General features: G+C 44.9%; 5 protein-coding genes across 6 annotated transcripts; 2 read left to right on the forward strand and 3 right to left on the reverse strand.

The window, feature by feature from the left end:
* Window positions 1–1,415: 1,415 nt before the first annotated feature.
* LOC101086721 (histone H2A type 1-E-like) lies at window positions 1,416–13,402 on the reverse strand. Of its 2 annotated transcripts, XM_045058514.1 has the most exons (2): window positions 12,980–13,402; window positions 1,416–1,503 (listed from the first exon to the last, which is right to left on the reverse strand). In XM_045058514.1, exons 1-2 carry the CDS (start codon window positions 13,355–13,357, stop codon window positions 1,495–1,497), a joined length of 387 nt encoding a protein of 128 aa, XP_044914449.1. In that variant the 5' UTR covers window positions 13,358–13,402; the 3' UTR covers window positions 1,416–1,494. The 2 variants fall into 2 exon arrangements, with proteins under 2 accessions (XP_044914449.1, XP_003985748.1); XM_003985699.6 differs by lacking the exon at window positions 1,416–1,503 and having other exon boundaries at window positions 12,892–13,402.
* Window positions 2,162–3,821, forward strand: LOC101086477 (histone H2B type 1-K). Its single transcript, XM_045058516.1, has one exon. It carries the CDS (start codon window positions 2,206–2,208, stop codon window positions 2,584–2,586), a length of 381 nt encoding a protein of 126 aa, XP_044914451.1. The 5' UTR covers window positions 2,162–2,205; the 3' UTR covers window positions 2,587–3,821.
* On the reverse strand, window positions 5,055–5,414 carry LOC105260538 (histone H4). Its single transcript, XM_011282072.4, has one exon. The coding sequence runs from the start codon at window positions 5,379–5,381 to the stop codon at window positions 5,070–5,072; it is 312 nt and encodes a 103-aa protein (XP_011280374.1). The 5' UTR covers window positions 5,382–5,414; the 3' UTR covers window positions 5,055–5,069.
* LOC105260537 (histone H3.3-like) lies at window positions 11,447–12,690 on the reverse strand. The gene has a single exon (XM_011282071.4). The coding sequence runs from the start codon at window positions 12,673–12,675 to the stop codon at window positions 12,247–12,249; it is 429 nt and encodes a 142-aa protein (XP_011280373.2). The 5' UTR covers window positions 12,676–12,690; the 3' UTR covers window positions 11,447–12,246.
* A 247-nt stretch (window positions 13,403–13,649) lies between the features above and the next one.
* LOC101086971 (histone H2B type 1-J) lies at window positions 13,650–14,079 on the forward strand. The gene is given in 2 exon segments (XM_023249598.2): window positions 13,650–14,033; window positions 14,036–14,079. Coding segments are annotated over 2 exon segments (378 nt in total). The 5' UTR covers window positions 13,650–13,696; the 3' UTR covers window positions 14,077–14,079.
* The last annotated feature ends 7,664 nt before the right edge of the window (window positions 14,080–21,743 follow it).

Below are 21,743 nucleotides of genomic sequence, written 5' to 3' on the forward strand. Positions count from 1 at the left end.
GTAACAAGCCTTGTGACGTCTCTCACCAATCGACTACCTCAGCCCAACTTTTACTTAAAATTTCTTACTAATTAAGATTCCCAAACATCTGTTTTCTTTACCCTGTCAAATCCTCACTTTTTGTTTTTTGTTTTGTCTGTCTCAAGTGTATGAAAACTGCCCGCTTTACAGTCTGTTCAAGTGTCAATTTCATTATTGGGCCTCCCCGCGCACGTCACAAAACATTTTTTTCCTCCTCCTGATCCGTCTCATGTCAATTGAGTTCTTAACCCGGCTTGAAGAAATCTGGACAGAGGAATATTTCTTCCTTCCATTCAGTAGCAAACAAATCTGTGTGTATTGAATTATAAACTGTGCGCTCTTAACATCGCTGTTTGTGACCACACGACAAATTAATACGTTTATGGTATCTCTCTCTTTTTTTTTAGGTGGGTTGGGGTCCACAGATTTTGACAACTTTGATTTGTATTATCAAATTTATTACCTCAGAGATCAGGATTGCTACTGCTTTTGATGACCCATCCACATTAATCCACATACTACAAAGTCCTACGTTATGCTCCCCCCGCTTGCTTTAACACCGTAGTCTTCTGGGCCTACTGGCTGTTCCCAACTAATGCCACACACGTGTTCTGTCTTAAGGCCTCTGCATGTTCAGTTCCCTCCGCTTGTAATTCTCTCCCTCTAATATCTACCTGGCTCATCTCTTTTTTAGATGAACGTAGGTCTCTGATCAGATACACCTTTAAAGAAGTTATCTACGCTTACCTTCCATCTAAAATAGGGGTCCCCATTATGCTGTGGAGCTGCTCTATTTTCTGCACCAGATATTTGACACCTAACCTATTGTATGATTCTGTGTGTGTCTCTCTTACCGGAGTAATTTCCACGGAGGCAGATTTTCTAGGTTGCATCTGCTATTGGGTCCTGAGCCGCTGGAAGAGTGAATCAAATGAACACATGTGCGCCAAAGAAATAGGACCAAGGACTTACCAATGTGGGATTCAGTAAGTTCTGTGTACTTTCAACCAGTAAGTCAGACTCCCTACCTTCGGAATGAAATCTTAAAAAGGGTTAGACCACTAAGAATTCCATCACCTGAGAATTCAGAGCACTTAAGAATCAGTGTCCTTTTCCAGAACTCTAGTACATTCATACAGCTAAGTTTCTTCTGGAAAAGTGGCCACTGCATCCGGTACTTTTGGCCGCCTAAAACTGGTAACGGATAACGTAATCAAAATGGGTTCAGGAATTTGCCTGACTGGCTCCATCTGAAACTTCTAGACAAGCCTGTCCTAAACCCGCTACCCCTTATCTCCAGCTTGTCCTTTCTGTAGTTATCGCCCGTAGAAATGACACTTTGTCTCCCACGATTAACGAGGCCTTACAACAGTCACCAAAAAACACAGCAGATAGTGTGCACCAGCTTTCTCTTTGATGGCTTAAGTGGCTCTGAAAAGAGCCTTTGTTTGGCAACTTCCCTAACCTTACTCCTTATTTGGCCTTGTGGTGGCTCTCGGTCTTCTTGGGCAGCAGCACGGCCTGGATGTTGGGCAGGACGCCGCCCTGCGCGATGGTGACGCGGCCCAGCAGCTTGTTGAGCTCCTCGTCGTTGCGGATGGCCAGCTGCAGGTGGCGCGGGATGATGCGCGTCTTCTTGTTGTCGCGGGCCGCGTTGCCCGCCAGCTCCAGGATCTCGGCCGTCAGGTACTCCAGCACGGCCGCCAGGTACACCGGCGCGCCGGCCCCCACCCGCTCGGCGTAGTTGCCCTTGCGGAGCAGGCGGTGCACGCGGCCCACCGGGAACTGCAGCCCGGCCCGCGACGAGCGCGTCTTGGCCTTGGCGCGAGCCTTGCCGCCCTGCTTCCCGCGTCCAGACATCACAACCCCAGGTGCACAGAGAATACCTGATACAGCCAACACCAGGCCAGCACTTTTTATAACCCTATTGAGCGCGAAAAAGAAGACTTTGCATTGGCTAAGCTGTTGGCTTTATTTCATCCAATGAGAATGAAGTTTTGGGAGTCTCGCGTTGCGATTGGGCAGAACTAACTGTGACGTCAAGTTGACTAGTCACCAATCAGACCCAGGACTGTAACTTACACCTTATTTGCATAAGGGCTTCTATATAAAAAGGACAAGTTGCGCTTTGCCCGCAGTATAGTTTTCATTTCTCTTCTCGGCGCGTCAGGTCTTCTCTCGGCCATGCCTGAGCCGGCCAAGTCCGCTCCCGCCCCGAAGAAGGGCTCGAAGAAGGCGGTGACCAAGGCGCAGAAGAAGGACGGCAAGAAGCGCAAGCGCAGCCGCAAGGAGAGCTACTCGGTGTACGTGTACAAGGTGCTGAAGCAGGTGCACCCCGACACCGGCATCTCGTCCAAGGCCATGGGCATCATGAACTCGTTCGTCAACGACATCTTCGAGCGCATCGCGGGCGAGGCGTCGCGCCTGGCGCATTACAACAAGCGCTCGACCATCACGTCCCGGGAGATCCAGACGGCCGTGCGCCTGCTGCTGCCCGGGGAGCTGGCCAAGCACGCCGTGTCCGAGGGCACCAAGGCCGTCACCAAGTACACCAGCGCGAAGTAAAGTTGCCAAGTAAGAATATTTAACCCAAAGGCTCTTTTAAGAGCCACTAACCTGTCAGTATCAGAGCTGTAACTACATGTTTAGAATCTAGGCTCAAGTTCAGGCGGTTTCTTTGAGGCAACCATGAGGATTCATTCCATTGCAGTGAGTAATGCCTACTGTGCCCGTAACCGCCTCTGGCAGGAAGGAAACCGGATGTGCTGTGAGTTGGCTCTTGCGGGTTTGCAGCAAACATTCTAGTATGCCCCTTAACGGGAGAGTAACACAAGTTTGTATCCGTGTGTTGTGTGAACTGAAAATGATTCCTGGCTGTAGCGCGAATGTGGATCCTTTGGTTGTGAGCAAGAGTGGCTTCCTGTCGATCCTAACAGCCTATTGTCTTGTGACTTTTCTCCGTTAGGGGTTCTAAGCTGCTTTTGTTGGTAAATTCAGTCCCCACTGGTCTTCCAAAGCCAGCCTTTTACCTCCGGTTATCGCATGTCCTAGGCGCGGTACGCTATAATTAGAAAGATACTGTGTGCCGGAGGGGACGTTAGATTCGTAGAGCAGTGCTTTCATCCAGCTTAGGGGAAAAAAAGTTGGCCTCTCCGGCCCATTTGGGACCGGGACAGTGCCAGACCACCCTGGGGGAGAGGTATGCAAGGCAAAGATAAGCTTACCTTTTCTCCTGAGTAAAGAAATGGAATACAAGGGCTCGCAGTAATGTGGCTAGCTTACTGGTTTGTCATATTGCCAGAGAGAGAAGGGACCGGTGGTATAATGGGGGAAAATAAGGGCATATAAGTAACCGTTGGAATCTCGTGCCTCTACTGATTTGAGTAAATTAAAGTCTGTGCATCTGTTCGCCCATCTGCAGGAGAGCATTGATCTGAACTTTGTGAGTTATGTGCTCTCCAGAGAGAACATGAAATCTGTGAATAGAGATGATAAAAGTGACTTTCTTAGGCCCACAATCGGATCTACTGTAGAAGAGATCGGAATAACGATCAGATGGGGATAGTCACGAGCTGTCCCTGTACTTGTCCTGATACACGTCTGCCATTTCTTCATCATGGGACTAGGACTACAGCCGACTCTTGGTGATGGCTTCTCTAGCCGCGCTAAGCAGAGAAGAATGGTTAAAAACGTTATAGGTTCGTGTTATAGAATATATTTGTGACTTGGTTATTTGACTTGGCTGGCAGTGCCTTTATTTTGCCATTTTAAAATGAGAATAATAAAACCGATCAAGATTACGTGAGAGAGTCCACGGAAAGTATTTACCACAAATTGAAACAAATTATAGGCAGGATTTCTTCTCTTTCACTCTACCTTTTGTCTTTCATAATGGCTTGCAAATTTTAGGCATTCGGGCCATCAATCATGGCTTACTAAGAGAGTAGGACGATCAGTTGCCAGTAATTTCAAAAAAGTTTCCATCTCCAAGCCCAATAATGCCATGAGCAGCCTAAATTTCGTCCACTTGTGCCTGCATTTCTTTGAGGAACCGAGGGAAATAACTCCTGTACGAACAGGCATCATTTGGCAGAACTCCTAAGAATATAAACCCAACATTATTAGACCTGACTCCAAAATAGCCAAAAATCTTGTAAGAAAGTAAACAACTTTGTTACGATCAGAGAAGTGCAATTTAAATACATGAGATACAATTTAGCAAATGCGGACAGGCAAAAATCTGGTCTGCCTGTTAGCAAAATGTTGCAGGCGGGGGGGGGGGGGGGGGGGGGGGGGGGGGGGGGGGTAGCAGGATTTGCAGGGGGGGGAGGGGGGTAGTAGGAACTCTTGGTACTTGTGGAATATGGGAATCTAGCCCAAACTACAACCTTGAGAAGCAAGCTGTGCGTTTCTTGTCAAGTTGAATATGCACAGATCTTCTTGGTGAACAATCCCACTCCTAGATAAGCAAGGAGAGAAGGCGTACAGCTGAGTACAATGCCCATTGCCGTGCTAGGTCATGGAGGGAAATACAGCAATTTAAATTTCCAACAGAGAAAGGAATGGATAAATCATGAATGTGGTCTACAGTGCAAGACAGATTTTCTCTTCTAGAGCTCTCTGCAAACAAGTTTCCTGTTAAGGGAAACATTACTTTGCTTGGCCTCTTCACGATCGGACGTGAAGGAATGTATTTAAAAGATCGGTGTTAGGTTAGGTTAGTGTGGGCCTGGCCCTTAAGGCCGGACGCTTCCAGATTTCTCAAAATCTTTGGACTAAGCTAATGATCCAAAAATAACCAGATGCCGTGCAATGCCACCACGCAGTGAAAAGGGGTCGGGGGGGGGGGGCCCAGGTCCTGTCCCGCGGGGTCTCAACTCCCATCCTCCGGCCACGTTGAACTCCCCGGGCAGAAATGACCATTAAGCCGCATTTAAAAACGGCTCTACCGAGACCCGTTTATAGACAAGCACTAAAGCCCTTTTAACGAAAACTTGGGGGCCCTAAAAAGGGCCTTTTTGGTAAGCGACGGGAACCTTTAAAAAACTTTAGCCCCCGAAGCCGTAGAGGGTGCGACCCTGGCGCTTGAGCGCGTACACCACGTCCATGGCCGTGACCGTCTTGCGCTTGGCGTGCTCCGTGTAGGTGACGGCGTCCCGGATCACGTTCTCCAGGAACACCTTGAGCACCCCGCGGGTCTCCTCGTAGATGAGGCCGGAGATGCGCTTGACGCCGCCGCGCCGGGCCAGCCGCCGGATGGCGGGCTTGGTGATGCCCTGGATGTTGTCGCGCAGCACCTTGCGGTGGCGCTTGGCGCCCCCCTTGCCCAGGCCCTTCCCGCCTTTGCCGCGACCTGACATCTTCCAGAAGTCTGAGAGCAGAAGAATGCAGCCAGAGCGCGCAGCTCTCTTTTATAGGCAACCTCTGCGGACCGGAGTGAGAACCGGAAGGGCAGCGGCGGGAAGTCCGCCTGGGTTGGAGGAGGGACCTAAACCCGAGCCTCCTTTGTTCTCGGAGCGCTTTACACCCAGGACCCGGGCGATTTCCCCTCGTTCTCGTGTAGCGTGTTCCGTACCCCATCCTCATTAAGCAACGAAACTTTAACACTGCAGAGGATACACTTTAAAGAGCACAGGGAAGAAAATACTCCGTTTATGTCTCTACAAATATGCATGCCTTTGCTAACTATGTGTGTAAGACTGTGCATTTTGTAAGGTTATACGGGGGGAATAATGCTCCAGATGCTAACTTCCTAGATGTTGAACAAGATGTGCTAGTAAAACAGAATTTTAAGATCTTGCGGGTGTATTGCTAAATTCTCTTCCAGCAAAGGTGTAGCAGTTTTCAGTTTCAACAGCAGCTCCTACTACATTTTACTCATAATGAAGAGAGCCATTAAGATAATTTTAACTCTAATAATCCAGACTTGGTTTCTTGTATAGATAATTAACTTTTAAAAAGTTAACCAGCTAGCTAACCAGTAGAACATAGTATTTTCCCCACTGATTCGAGGGAATTAGTTGCTCATATGTTGAATATCTCACTTAAAATTATTTCTTGAGTTTTCACTGTTCCTCTGATTAGTCCACTGGCAGTGCTGAAGGTTATATTTGTAACATTGAAAAATAGCATTTCGCTATACATTTATTATGGCAAATACTGTGTTTTCCTAACCTGAAAAATACTGAATCTCTCCATCCATCTAGGTCTTTAAGTGTATCTCAGTAGAGGTTTTGTTTTTTTTTTCCTAGATAATATATCATTTGAAAATTTTTTAAAAGCTCTCATTAATTATAAGAGCAATTAATTTGTCATTAGTGAACAAGTAAAAATTCTAATGCAGGGGGAAAAAAGTACACTTTGGTCTTTCTACGAAAATCTTTATGAAAATATACTTAGCTGAAAAAAAAAACATATACAACTTTACTATTGCTTAAATTCTGCGAAATTTTAACACGTTTTTCAGCATTAGCATGTAATCCCCTTGCTATCCAATGATTTTATTGCTACCCTTTATATCAATGAATTACTTTTAGCAAATGTTGCATTACAGTATTTCCAAAGTATTCCATTTAAATTTTATAAAAGAAATACACATAATTTTAAAATGTCATTAAGATATTTAAATTTCTTTTCTGCGTTTATGTGGCAATAAAAGAACACTTGCCCAACACTTGAAGAAACAAAACCCATTCAACCAGGGGGGGTATATTCTATATATTTTATAAAGGGACGGATAGCATAGGTTAGTTCAAGGGCAAATGCAAATAGGAACTAAGAGGCTTAGTTCTCCCTGAGGGTCCTTCTATTTTCCTTTTTCTGTTTCAGAATTTCTTGCCTTTTTATGGCTAAATAAGTCTTTTGCTGGCCCCTTAACTCAGGGACTTTCCTCAAGGATCTTACTCTCTTTGAAAGGTAATCATCAGGGGAAACAGTCCTCTACTTGCCAGCTTCTTGAGAAGGAAAGGGACCCAAGTTCAGCTGTTACCTGCGTCCACACTGCAAAACGTATCTAATATAAAGGGATGTACCCACTTAGCTACTAAATCTCACTAAAAAAGTGAGGTTTCTCTGTGCCTTTGCAGTCTCTTTAGGAGATTACCTATGATGAGCATAGTATTCTGGCTTAATGTGTGTTGAATAAAAAGATTGTTTTCTTTTCCTTCTTTTTAAATTTATTTATTCATTTATTTGTTTATTTATTTAGAAAGCGAGAGCCGGAAGATAGGGTCAGGGAGAGAGAGAAAGACAGAGAACAAGAATCCCAAGCAGGTTCCATGCTGTCAGCGCTGAGAGAGATGTGAGAACCATGAGATGATGCCTGAGTGGCAATCAAGAATGCTTAACCGACTGAGCCCCCCAGCGCCCCGCGCCTTTTGCTTTTAATTGTATTTCTCCAACATGAGTTAATTGGAATACATTTTACAGACCCTGCTTTCTCTACTTTAAAAATCAGTAAAATTCCCACCAACCAGTAGCCTCCCTCTTTGACTTCATGGATTTTTGCCTGGCAACGCATCCTGTTAAAGTTGGCAGTGGGCAGCGATCTGGAAAGTTGGTCAGGCTCTTTATAGTTTCTGAAAGTGATAGCGGAAGGTATTTATTTTTCCATAAACCTACAGTGTATTAGTTCATGAAAATATAATGCCATTTGGGCCGTTTTCTCATACTCACTGACTTTTATAGATCAAGATAAACTTCATTCAAATCAAGGTATTTTCCTTGTACCTTTCACAGCTGAAGGGTAGCTGAGTGTGCCTCTTTCTCGTAAGGATTATTCTGAACTGATTATATTTGCGAAACAGCAGATACAGGAGAATGTCTGAAAATAGAAGTTACTTTATTGTAAGAGATATTTACATTTTTAAAGGAAATCTTCGTTTGTAAGTACCAGGAAGGAAGACTGGTACATAACAAGAGAATTTTAATGGAAAAGACACGTACTTTAATGTGCATAACGAACCTCAGCAGCAAACTCAGTTAGTTACACTTGCCAAATACATCCTATGCCTAATGACTCTGTACTGTTTCCTTTAGGCCAAATCTCTCGAGCAGACTACAGCAATGGTTTCCCAACTTCTAGCCTTACTTCTGAACTTTGTATTCACAATACACTTGTGTGAGTGAACTTCTGGAAAAAATGTAGGTCGGGTTGTGCTACTCCCACGTTCGAAGCTTCGAATGGTAATTTCGGATGGTTTATACAACTCAGCTTGGCGTGATCTGACCTCTGCCCGTGACCTCTGCCTGTGACCTCTGACCACCCTGTGAACTCGCTTTCACCCCGGCCCCTCTGCTCTTCATTGTCCTTAAACATTCTTGATCTTAGACTTGATCTTTAAATTCCTTATCCTTTTTTGATCTTGCTTAAACATTTCGTGTATATGACTGCCTTGGGTATTTGCATCATCTTCTTAGAATACTTTCCCAAACGCACCAGTCAGAATGGCTAAAATTAACATGAATTAATTTCTGATAAGCACCAAAGAGGTATAATCTGTCTCAGGGGGCCTGTTCATCCTCCAAAGGAAGGTGAGGTAATCGGCATAATCAGACCCCCTGACTTCACCCTTAAGGGAAGGTGCTCCGGCCGGAAACAATCTTTTCTTTTCTTTTGTTTATAACTTTCTTGCCCCACCCTTCTTCCTAGAAAAACTTTCCATTTTATACAGTTCCTCAGATGCTGCCCAATTCACGAATCTTCATTTAACGAAGCCAATTAGATTTTCAGGTTTACTTGGTTGAATTTTGCCTTTTAACAGGTTATTGGCACACAATGGGCTATTTAACTTACAACAGTGAGTGTTTTAGGTTTGATGAAATTTGGTACTAAAACAATGTTGCAATCACCTTGAATATATAGGTCTTTGTGCACTTGACCAAATATTCGGGACAAATCCATAAAGGTTCATCTTAACCAAATTTTTGACAGAGGATTTGGTCTTCTCATTCCTTACCAGATGAAAACTCAGCAGGTAAGTGGTGCGGTACTGGAGGAAAGTGACAATGTCACCAGCGAGGCCCCAAGACCTGACCTTTACTGCTCACCTGCTCGTACTGACGTTTGTCCCACGTTTTCCTTAAGCTCTTTTTTTCCAGTGTGTGTCTTATTTTAGGCAAAAGACCCGAGGGGCATAGTATCCTGTGATGGAGTTAAGATACAATACTGAGAAGTATTGTAAAGAGACAGCTTTAGTTTGCCTTAAAATTTTTAGACACGTTCTCTGTGTATTACTTAGAAATACAATGCAGATTTAAAGTTTTTTTTTAATTAAAAAAAAACCTTTTTGTTATTATTTTTCAGACAGGGAGAGACAGCGTGAGTGGGAGACGGGCAGAGACAGGGAGACCCCGAATCTGAAGCAGGCTCCAAGCTCTGAGCTGACAGCGCAGGGTCTGACGTGGGACTCAAACTCACAAACTGTGAGATCATGATCATGACCTGAGCCAGAGTCAGATGCTTAACCAACTGAGCCACCCAGGCGCACCTCAGGTTTTTTATTAATACTGACCTAATTCTGTACTAACAAATACCAACAAAATATTAGCATTAGGTATTGAAAGGTGGCAGAATAGGCCACCCCCAGAATATTCCACTCTGGCATAAGGTTTATTTTCAGCTGAAGGCATTTGAGATAAAGTAGAGACCAGAAAAGCTCTTGGTTTTTCCCTTCTATCTCTAAAAACAGGAAGTAGATTTATCAAGATGTCTCTTTCCCTTTCTACCAGGAAGGGGAAAGGTTAATTCCAGTGTCACAGCAGGCAGTTAGTCAGGCTCTAAGAGGATGCCTGGAGGCCAGGGCGGAGGAGGCCGTGCCCAGCTGCAGGGTGGGTCAGAGGCCTGTCTGGCCACACTCCCCTGAAAGACCCAGCATGCTGGAGGGGCCCAAGATGGCGGCGCCAGGACAGGAAGCCCCCCAGCAAGTGAGGAGGAAAAGGCCCAAAACCCTGCTTCCAAGAAATCCCCGCCCCCCAGGTAATCAATATTCCTCCTCCTTGTTAACAACTGTCAATAACTGATAGAAACCTCAACCCTGGTTCACAAGTGCTCTCTCTCTCCCTTGAGCTCACCCGCTCTCACATCTCGAGTGTACCTCTCATCCACTGTGTTGTGTCTGCCCTTAAATTCTTTCTCATGAGGCGACCAAGAGCCTTCGGTGACATCTTTGATCTGGGCTTGGTCGAGGTCTTAGGGCTCAGGGTCTCCCCAGTTCACCCGGCCACACCAGTAGACATCATTCGACCCTTATCAACGGAGAAGGCAGCAACTTAAATCTGCCTGACGGACTTCATTCTTGTTCTCCTGGTGACCTTCCCGTAACTGACTTCCCCTCACCTTTTGTCTTCGGCTCATGGGGGCCAAGGGCAGGCCGCTCCAAGATGCGCCACTGGGCATGAAGATTATTCTGAGCTGAAGGCGTGAAGACCCCACGGGCTCGGAGAAACTCTTGGTACTAACTACATAGAACAACCTAAATTGGGGGTCTTTCCCAGAACAGGGTTATTGGCGGCGATAAATTTGATCTGAGTGACCCATCCATATGGCAGGACAAACATGGAATTAGCATGCTCCTATGGCCCTGTGAATGCATTCCTTCCCTTCCTAGTCCCAGACCTCTGCCCCCTTCTTAGTTCAGGATGACATACATGCCTTGTTTGGCCTGGCTGTCTTTGGAATTTCCATGTCTGTGTGGATTCCCCATATGTATGCTGTTAAATTTGATTTTCTCCTGTTAACTTTTCTCACGTCAATGGGATTCTTAGTCCAGCTAGAAGGACCCTTGAAGGGGACAGGAATTCTTGCTTCCCGACAAGCGGTAGACGGTACTTAAGCCATACTTCTGAGGCATCTCTGGAGCTCATCTTCCCCAGTGTTATCTCCTGCGTACACACGAGGTACACGTCACAGAGACGGTAAACCCCAGATGGAGTCACGTGTGCGAAACCCCACAGCAGCAAACCAAGCCTGAACGCCTAATCCGATCGGTTTCCCACCCTGGGAATGGAACCTTTAGCTACTCAAGGAGCAATTAACCTAGTCTGTGCTGGGGAGATAATCCACCAGTAGGCCCAGCCAATCCCTTTAGGAGGATGACCTTGACTGAAACAATGCACTCTTTGCTAATAATTTCCATTTTCTGCTGCATTTCCACCTTGAAAAGTCTTTCGTTTTCTATAGCGCAGCAGAACTCCTTTCTGTTGCTCGATGGGACGCTGCCTGCTCCAGGAATCATTGAAAAAAAGCCAATTTGACCTTTAGTCACTTGAATTTTTGTTGTTTAACAACGTTAATAAATTTCTGTGTGTTTTTTTTCTTGGGAAAACTGTCTTCTACTGCAGGGGTCTCAGCCAAACATTCAAAAGCATAGAGGATAAATTATTTTTCTTGGCCTATAATTAGAAGACATAACAACTGAATAATGAATATAATCACAGATGTCTCCAAAAGACTGTATTATGGAATGTGCTAACTATATAAACACACTGATCCCTCCTACCAAATTTATTACTTTTTAAAATTTGGATAAGAAGTGGAATAAACATTTTTTTTTGCAATGTTTGCATTTTATACCCTTGAAATATTATCCTAAGCAGAATTTCCATAAATGTCATCAGGCAGCCAACGTCGTCCGTGACATTCAAGAAAAAAAGCGAAGAACGTTTTTCTCCCCGTTTTTGAGATGACATCCGTGACAGGGGTCCAGTGCACAGAAACTAGGAGGCAAGATTGTGCCCTGGGCAATCAAAACCATTGGCAGAACTTTCCTTATTTGGTGACAACAGCAACAAAAGAAAGTCACGTCAATAAACCTCCTTCCACACCTAACCGGTCAGCTGGGCGGAGAGACCTGGGTCGTTGGGAGCCACAGCGCACTCCACCTCTCCATTCAGAAGCATTCCTTGGTCAAACCATACAATCCTCTATTTATAGGATTTTCCTTACTCTACACGGACCTTGAAGCCTGTAAGGCGGAACAGCCTGTGCCATTAACTACACTTTACATTTCAATGGCAATAGTTGTGGGAACTAAAACTTAAAGTGGGACAGAAATAACCACCCGGAAGCAACCAAGGGCACTGACGATTTTAGGCTCCTCCCAAACGGGAGAAACATTTCTCGGGCTCCAGAACGGTGTCCTACCTACCAGCGTAATCCCAGTATTTCATTCATTTGCCAACACGGAGGGGGGCTGGCGAGGGCAGTGTCTCAAAACTTAGGTACTGTTAGGAAGAGTGGACGTGGCGGCCAGCCTTGGGATGGCGCACGACAATCGGGCCCTGAAGCTCTCCGTTCGCCTGTACGCGAACTGCATGTCCTTTGGGCATGACGGTGACGCGCTTGGCGCGGATGGCGCACAGGTTGGTGTCCTCGAAGAGCCCCACCAGGTAGGCCTCGCACGCCTCCTGCAGCGCCATCACGGCCGAGCTCTGGAAGCGCAGGTCGGTCTTGAAGTCCTGCGCGATCTCGCGCACCAGCCGCTGGAACGGCAGCTTGCGGATCAGCAGCTCGGTGGACTTCTGGTAGCGGCGGATCTCGCGCAGGGCCACCGTGCCGGGCCGGTAGCGGTGCGGCTTGACGCCGCCGGGGGCCGGTTGCTCGCTGCGCCGTCCGCCCAAGTCAGGGAAGGCAACTTTTTTTGCGCCAAATTTCATTACCCGAAAAGCTACGTAAACAATGAAGATACCGAAAAAGTCTATCCCCAATCACCGCCGTGGGCTGAAATCTACCCCGCTTTGCACGTTAGGGTTTAACCTATGGTGTCCTGCTTTCAACCCAGGACGGAGGTTCGTGAAGAGTGACCCAACTTCCCCACACCTCACTTCCCTTCCTTAGTGTCAAAGAAATGTTAAGTTCTTTTCCAGAAAAGATAGGTGGCCCTGAAAAGAGCCTTTGGGTTTGGACTCGACTTACTCGAGCTACTATAAACTATCATATAGGCCACTACTTGCTCTTAGCCTTGTGGTGGCTCTCGGTCTTCTTGGGCAGCAGCACGGCCTGGATGTTGGGCAGGACGCCGCCCTGCGCGATGGTGACGCGGCCCAGCAGCTTGTTGAGCTCCTCGTCGTTGCGGATGGCCAGCTGCAGGTGGCGCGGGATGATGCGCGTCTTCTTGTTGTCGCGGGCCGCGTTGCCCGCCAGCTCCAGGATCTCGGCCGTCAGGTACTCCAGCACGGCCGCCAGGTACACCGGCGCGCCGGCCCCCACCCGCTCGGCGTAGTTGCCCTTGCGGAGCAGGCGGTGCACGCGGCCCACCGGGAACTGCAGCCCGGCCCGCGACGAGCGCGTCTTGGCCTTGGCGCGAGCCTTGCCGCCTTGCTTTCCGCGTCCAGACATTGCGGCTCAGAAAAGCTACACTGCTATAATCTACCAGAACGAAACCGAACGGGGGGTAGGTAGCAGTTTTTATAACCCTTATTGGGCTTGAAAAACAAAAGTTTTCATTGGTTAACATTGCAGCTTCATCTTAACCAATGGAAATGCAACTTTGGGATCCTTGTATTCCGATTGGGCAGAACTCACTCCTGACGTTGCCCTGAGCGGCCACCTATCAGACACAGCACTCTAATTTACGCCTTATTTGCATATGTGGTTCTATATAAAAGGGGCGCATTACGCCCTTCTCCTAGTTTCTCTTCTGTTTTTTCCTTTAGGAGTCTTGAGCTGCTCTGAATTATGCCGGAACCAGCGAAGTCCGCTCCCGCCCCGAAGAAGGGCTCGAAGAAGGCGGTGACCAAAGCGCAGAAGAAGGACGGCAAGAAGCGCAAGCGCAGCCGCAAGGAGAGCTATTCCATCTACGTGTACAAGGTACTGAAGCAGGTGCACCCCGACACCGGCATCTCGTCCAAGGCCATGGGCATCATGAACTCGTTCGTCAACGACATCTTCGAGCGCATCGCGGGCGAGGCGTCGCGCCTGGCGCATTACAACAAGCGCTCGACCATCACGTCCCGGGAGATCCAGACGGCCGTGCGCCTGCTGCTGCCCGGGGAGCTGGCCAAGCACGCCGTGTCCGAGGCACCAAGGCCGTCACCAAGTACACCAGCGCCAAGTGAACAGTGAGTTGGCTGTAAACTGAACCCTAACGGCTCTTTTAAGAGCCACCCATATTCTCAAAGAGAGAGCTGCCACTTGCTTATTCTGTGCTGATCCTGTGACTCATTACAGTAGTTATTAGTCTGAACAGTCCCCGGCTTTTCCTATTACAGTAACTAAGCGGCAAAACTAATACTGGGTCTTAGCCAAGCTCTGGGACTCCTGGGAAAAGTAACAAAGGCTCTGAGCTTGTCCCTCACTTAGGAGCTAGCTACTTTCAAAAGGGCTCTGTCACCAGTTCGAATAACCTTTAGAATTAAGTAAACGATGGAGGAGAAAACATAAGCTGGAAGCAAATTCAAATACTCCCCAGTCACCCCTTGAGAACAGAGCTGGACTCGTGCCCAGGTTTCGGGGGTTGCGCCTACAGTTTGAATTTGCCGCCCTTCCTCTCTGCGCCCTGATTGGTTCTGGCATCTGAGCCCCCCCCCCCCCCCCCCCCCCCCCGCAGCCCAGCACACTCACGCACCTAGAGTAAATATTCTCCGGCTGTCTATCCTGTTTTCATCCTCTTAAGCTTTCTAAACTTGTCAGGAGTGAGGTTTAGTATTTCCTCTTGGAATTTTCGTTGGAGAGAGGCATCTGGAAGATGTTTTCAGGCTGAGAAGTACCAACGCTGTATTTCCAATTAGGCTGCCGCTTTCCTTCTGCCATATACCCATATAATGGAAAATGTTACCATGACGAGACAGGGCTATTTGGGGGTTCGGTGAAGGCAAAGAAGCTTGATAGCATCCATCCCAGACTCTTGTAAAACGAGAATCAGTTTTTCTTTTAAAGTTCCTTTGGTTGGCGCTTAAAGCTGCTGTTTGACATTGTTGGGAACCAGTAAGGAAAAAGCACGCTCCGCGTCGGTTAGGTTGCCACAAATAACCAGTCAGCCAACAATGTGTCTAGATTATAATTCTTCAATATCTCGTGTCTCTTAGCTAAACAGCCATGATCTGTAAAGCATTTGGAAGCCTCCAGTCCGGCTGGTTTGGGGTTTAGGTAGTAATTTTAAATGCATTTAATTGATATAAATAAATTACCCAATTTATCTGAAACGGATCTAAATTTAACACAGCGATAATGTCTAAAACAATGTTTTGTTAGAGCCAATGTCAAATATAGGCTTCTCCTTTGTTGACTCGAATCCTACTCCTGGTTCAGTGCCCACGTCAATCTGGCCTGCTCTCCGAAATTCCCTTTCCTTGTCCAGCATTTGGGAACTGCCTCCGTATAGTATAGTGAATTGCTACTAAGTGGTTTGCTGTATGTTTCCCCACAGAAAATGTGCAGTCAAGACAGGAAAAATAAAGAAGGAAGAAAAGAGAAAGTTCTTTCCTTCATTTCCACCCCACACTAATGATAACCGAGTACCTGGAAACAACATAATTTTTGTCACTTCTTCTGTCATATGAGCCCCCTGATCCTCTCCATTAATCCAAATAATCAGATGATAATGTTCAAGCTAAATACTTTTTGTTCTTGTTGTTTGTGCTATAGGATATAGAAATGAGAATACAAAGCCCGAATTCGTGGAAGATGCAGAGGGATTGGGACAGAGGATGAGTCGTAGGCAATAGTCCATTCCCAGATGAAACTTTGTGAAAACTAAGGTTTTTTTTGGAAACAACAAAGTTGAAAAGATAACCAGCCAATTTACCCTATTGCTCAAAATTAAACTGCTTAAGCCATACACAAATCAGGAAAATAAATCAAATTTTCATCTGTGGAGTTATTTGCACCTGGATGGGGTCCCCTTATAAATAAGGCAAGAGTTTAATCTTTTGCTTGAAAAACTGTTACACTTTATTTATGTATTTATATGTATTTGTGTATTTATTTATTTATGTTTATTTATTTTTGAGAGAGACTGAGCACAAGTGGGAGAGGGGCAGGGAGAGAGGGAGACACAGAATCCGAAGCAGGTTCCAGGCTCCGAGCTGTCACCACAGAGCCCTATGCGGGGCTTGAGTCGTGACTGGAGCCAAAGTCAGACGCTTAACTGAGGGAGCCACTCAGGCTCCCCTAAACTGTTATCACTTTAACCTACTTCTAACCAGCTTCAGAAGAATTGGTTCAAAGCTAACCTAATACAGTATGTCATTTACAAAAGTGTACATTGTACATGGTGTTATATCTTATCCCAAAGTACACACATTTGTTGCTCAAATACTTACGGCTATTTGGCCCATCTTCCCCAGAGATCATAAACCACAATGATGCCTTGAACATTGTGTTAGATGAACCGGCTGTTTGTAAGAAATCTTTTTTCAAGCGATACTATATCAAATGATATTTCATGTTTCTACCGTGCATATATTTCTTTGTAAGCTAATCTACATCGGTTGTGGAAATCAAGGCACCCATTCCCCAGGGAGTTAATAGAGACACACTGACAAAGTCCATTGAAAGATGCATGACCCTATATCTAGATACCTATGCGGATATCTGTTCTTCAACTCTATCTTTGGTATGTTAAAGCTCATCCCATTATAACTTTTGTCAATTTTATTTTCAAGTTTTGATGATACATGGCAAATACCCAGTTCATAATAACCATATTTCCAAACTATTGATTTGAACGACTTATGCTAAGCTTTAATTTCGAAGAACCACTTTTCCTGATATTGTCCCCAAATGTTGGATATGCAACCCTGTTTAGAGTCTGCATTCCATGAAGGCCTATGCCTTCTGCCCATAAATCTAGAACGGAATTTTTGAATTTTAAGAACACCGTTTGGCATACCTGAAGCATTTGTTTTGCACATTACTAGTATTTTTTCCAGTCTTTGCAAATGTATTGCTTCACCCTCACTGTGGAAACGATACTATTTATTTGACATCGGGACACCAGAAGAACACGTTGTTTGTTCTTCTGCTATTACTTGTACACCATCAGATCGACAAAACTATGATGTATACATCGGTACTTGATCGTCAGGAGGAAGTGATACACGCAAGGCTCGGCCTGAGCAAGTGCTGAAGGAGGAAAATAATTTTTAGAGCAAGTAGCTCACACCCCAATTATTTCTACTTCTGAAACATAGTTATGCTTTTTGCTATTTTTCAATAGCCTGAAGACTTTTCCTATCAATACCTGATTGAGAAACACTACCTAGGTTTGAAACTAGGCCCTGCCACTTGAAATTTGCATTTACACATGACTTTAATTTCTGTCGCTTTCTTCCTCATTTCCAAAGGGGGATTTGGTAGTGCTTCTCATGAATTAATATCTTCAAAAAAAAAATTTTTTTTTTTTTTGCCGTTTATTTATTATTGAGAGACGGAGAGACACAGAGCATGAGCAGGGGAGAGGCCGAGAGATGGAGACACAGAATCTGAAGCAGGCTCCAGGCTCTGAGCCGTCAGCACAGAGCCCGACGCGGGGCTCGAACCCACAAACCGTGAGATCATGACCCGAGCCAAAGTCGGACGCTTAACCAACCGAGCCACCCAGGCGCCCCTTGTGAATTACTATGTTAACAATGTCTTGCATATAGTAAGCCTTCAACATATTTGAGCTAATACCACTGCTGACACCAGTCAAAAGGGCAGTATTAGAATGAGTAATAACAACGTCCCGCTCAAAAGTACCCATGAAAGACAACAGAAAAGAGAGGAGAGTGGCATCTCATTGTTTAGTTTTGCTGGAAAGAGAAATGATCTAAGATATCGAGCTAAACTGATGCATGTGTGTCTGGCTGGGCAAGGGTTTGAAGGGGACAAAAGTGGAGGTTTGTGGACAAGTTTGGGGGATGAGTGATATGGATGAACTCAGAATGGTCCCAGAGTGTAAGAATGACGTTGGCCCTTGTGGATGCGAACCAACAGGTCTGTCCTTCCGAGGAGGCTATCGGTACTCAGGCATACGACAGCCACCATGTGCACATCACAAAGTTTATTTTTCTCAACACCCTTCCTACTGCCCAAGCCAGGTGGCCGGGGTGATGCTGCTGGAGGTTACCCACAAGCTCTTTGGTATAGACTTAGCTCACCAGAGTTGACCTGGATCCTGGCACTGCTAAGTGTCCCATATGCCGGGACCGCTCTTCTTGGATCCATGTTGTCATGGATGAGGCAGCTGTTGGACTTCACTGACACAGACACTTACTCTAGATTTGGTGTGTTTCACCTTCTCTCATGCCGTCGCTGGCAAGATTATCCATGAACTTCCTGAATACTTTGTGCCTCTATCTCACAGAATTCAGGTCATTTTAGAAAAAGGGTAAGGCAATGAGAAGACGGCTTGGGACTCACCAGTCTTCATGGGCACCACATCCTTCATGAGCACAGCCTTACCAATTACTGGGAGACTCTGTTAAAGTGGCATCTAGGAGTTTGGCAAGTTATCGGAGTCCCATTCAACTGGATAATGTATAGGTACCGAAGAGTGACGAATAGGCATAATTTCTGCCATTGCCAGAACACATTGGCCAAAGAACAAAGAGGCAGAAAGGGGGTAGTCCCTCTGCTCTTAGGGTTAATCACCAGCTCAAAAAACACCCACTTTCCATCCTTGCATCTCAGGGCTCTCTCTGTTGCGTTCATTGGATTTTCGGGTTTTTTGTTCTTAAAAGCTTTAGTACTCAAAGGAGGAATATGTCTGCCAGCGGAGACTGAGATCACACTGTTAAATTTTATTGATTTACAAAAAATGAGCCATTTCTGATATAAAGTTAAAACAATTTTAATTAGATTCACGGACTGGCTTAAGAGACATATGGGAAGGGGGCACCTGGGTGGCTCAGTTGGTTAAGCGTCCGACTTTGGCTCGGGTCATGATCTCATGGTTTGTGGATTCGAGGCCCGCGTCGGGCTCTGTGCTGACGGCTCAGAGCCTGGAGCCTGCTTTGGATTCTGTGTCTCCCTCCCTCTCTCTCTGCCCCTCCCCTGCTTGCGCTCTGTTTCTCTCTCTGTCTAAAAAATAAACATTTAAAAAAATAAAAAAAAAGAGAACGAGAGAGACATGTGGGAAGTCTTGAGGACTTTGGGTTTCGGATTCCTCTGTTTCTCAATCTTGTATAAGTTTTTGTTTTCTTTCTTCCCTCCCACACCCTCTGTTTTTAGGAGGGACAGGCAGGCACCTGGAACAGAGAACGTTTGAGTGTTCTTTAAAAGGTCGTCATAAAAAAGATACAATGAAAGCTGGTCGACTTAGTCTCAGAAACCTTCAAGTACAAGTTAAACTACACTGATCTAAGTTACTACAAAATTCATAAGTACACAAAAAAATTTTAATAATTCTTACGAATGGGTCACTTGGTGAAACGGTTTTCAGATAACCGAGCTGAAAAAAAAAAAAATTGTGCTGTCTACCCAGTTTCCTCCTGTGAGATTTCACGTGTGTAGTTGGCTATTTAACCTAATCTCTGGTGTTTCTTTCCTTCTCCTTTACAGTTTTATTCAGGGTGTCTTGGTGCCACATAACTCTACAGGTGACACAGTATACCTATGGCCTCACCGTGGAACCAGAAGAACAGTGGATTCGGGATTACGAGCTATTTTCTATAACTGAACTGATTCTGCCTCTGCTCTTAGGATATGACTGAGACATGCAAAACGAGAGCATCGTCACTGTCATGAAAAAGCAATATGCAGAAAAGAGTGTATTTTGGTCTTTGGCGAAGGTTTACTTCTCAATTTACACGAATTAATTGAATTTCTATGTAACCACAAACTTTTTCGCACATTACTAAATATACGTAATAGAACCATATAATAGCTGCTGTAAATATAATGGGTCAAGAAGAAATCCAATGGTATCAGACCCTTATTTAAAGGCATTAAGTGAAAAGATGTAATACATTCATGGGCACGAAATATTAAAGATGTCAGGTCTTCTAAAATTGGTACTCACGATAATTCCCGTCAAAATCCTAATGTCAGTTTTGGAATTTGGAAGCTAATCCTAACATTTATTTAAAGAGCAAAATGGTAAGAACAAATCAAAACAAGACAAAAACAAACCCAAGAAGCTCTCGATGAGAGGTAGAACCTGATGTAGTGATAAAAGACCTGATACTGGGTGGCAATGCACAGAGATGAACACATTTACCAATGGAATTAGATAGAAAGCCAAGGATCGCATCTAATTTTTTGTTGAACTTTCACATTAGTAAGGAAACGATAGGCTGCTCAAAAAAAATTGATGAGTGCAGTTGGTTATGGGTGATTGTAGGAAGACCCCCTAAGTGTAAATCTTCTTTTAGAAGATCAGCTAGGAAAATATGATCTACTATAGACAAGGACTTCTTAAACAGGAAACAAAAGTACTAACCGCGAAGAAAAGAGTATTACATTATACCCCCTTAGAGGAGGCACTTTCTCTTAAGCTATTTTGCAACATCCACGCTTCTAGGCTCTTTCTTCCTTAATTTGGGAAGGAGAAAATATTAGTGAATGTCAACTTAAAATGAAAAAGGGGTTGAAAAGTCTGTGCTGAAATCTGACCTCGATCTCACCTGAGGTCAGATTTTTAGCTTCAGACCTTCTTTTCTTCTCTCTTTCCTTCTAGTTCCTAAGTGAGCATAATAAAAGTGTTAAGATACCTTTTCCCATTTTATCTATGGATATAGAAAACAAATTTGTTTATTGTGTTAAAAAACTACGATTTTCAGAGGCGTTTCAATTATAAACTTAAGGATTTAACTTTTTTTCTTCTCAGATTTTTATTTAAATTCTAGTTAACATGCAGTGCAACATTGGTTTCAGGAGCAGGATTCAGTGATTCATCAATTGCATACAGTACCCAGTGCTCATCACAACAGGTGCCCTCCTGATACCCATCACCCATCCAGCCCATCCCCCACCCTCAGTTTGTTCTAGATCTTTAAGGGTCTCTTAAGGTTTGTTTCCCTCTTTTTTCTTTTTTTTCCCCGCTTTCCATATGTTAATTTATTTTGTTTCTTAAATTCCACATGTGAGTGAACACATAGGATATTTGTCTTTCTTTGACTTATTTCACTTAGCATAACACACTCTAGCTCCATCCATGTCATTGCAAATGGCAAGCTTTCATTCTTTTTGATGGCCGAGTAATACTCCATTGTGTATATATATACCATACCCTCTTCATCCATTCATCAGTCGATGGACATTTGGGAAAGATGTTAACTTTTCACATGAAAACGTCAGTATTTCTTCTTATCAAATAACTTTTCTCCCCAGCACTTTTCACAGAAAATGTCTACAAGCAATGACAATCCATGAGCAGTGAGAATTGCCATCACCCAGATTGTTTCTCAACCCTTTTCCAAAGAGCCAACTCGGCTAATTTGGACATTTGGTTAAGGGTTACGCTTTAAAATAGATTTGAGAGACATAGCAACCAATCGAATCCTACTTCAGTTAAAATAAATTATTGTAAAAAAGTATTTGAGGCAATTGAGGGGTTTTCTTTGTAAGCAACTAGATATTGGATGATGTTACAGATCATCACTTCTAAATTTAGGTGCGAGGATCTTGTGTTCTGTTCAACTCTGCATCTGTTGGGACTTTTGTGACAATATTCATGATTGACGTAATACGTGGTTTCTTTACACTGTCCCCCTTCCGCCCAATGTAGGCGCGGAGAGTGACACCCTGTGGGCGAGACTCTGTAACTGACGAGGACTTGTGTAGCTTCCATCCCGCCTCAGTC

This window comes from Felis catus, chromosome B2 (genome assembly GCF_018350175.1).
Source record: "Felis catus isolate Fca126 chromosome B2, F.catus_Fca126_mat1.0, whole genome shotgun sequence".
NCBI lineage: Eukaryota > Metazoa > Chordata > Mammalia > Carnivora > Felidae > Felis > Felis catus.

What these genes read in the sequence shown, in the direction of transcription:
- LOC101086477 (XM_045058516.1), top strand. Translation starts at nt 2,206, where the DNA reads ATGCCTGAGCCGGCCAAGTCCGCTCCCGCCCCGAAGAAGGGCTCGAAG.
- LOC105260538 (XM_011282072.4), bottom strand. Translation starts at nt 5,381, where the DNA reads ATGTCAGGTCGCGGCAAAGGCGGGAAGGGCCTGGGCAAGGGGGGCGCC.
- LOC105260537 (XM_011282071.4), bottom strand. Translation starts at nt 12,675, where the DNA reads ATGAAATTTGGCGCAAAAAAAGTTGCCTTCCCTGACTTGGGCGGACGG.
- LOC101086721 (XM_003985699.6), bottom strand. Translation starts at nt 13,357, where the DNA reads ATGTCTGGACGCGGAAAGCAAGGCGGCAAGGCTCGCGCCAAGGCCAAG.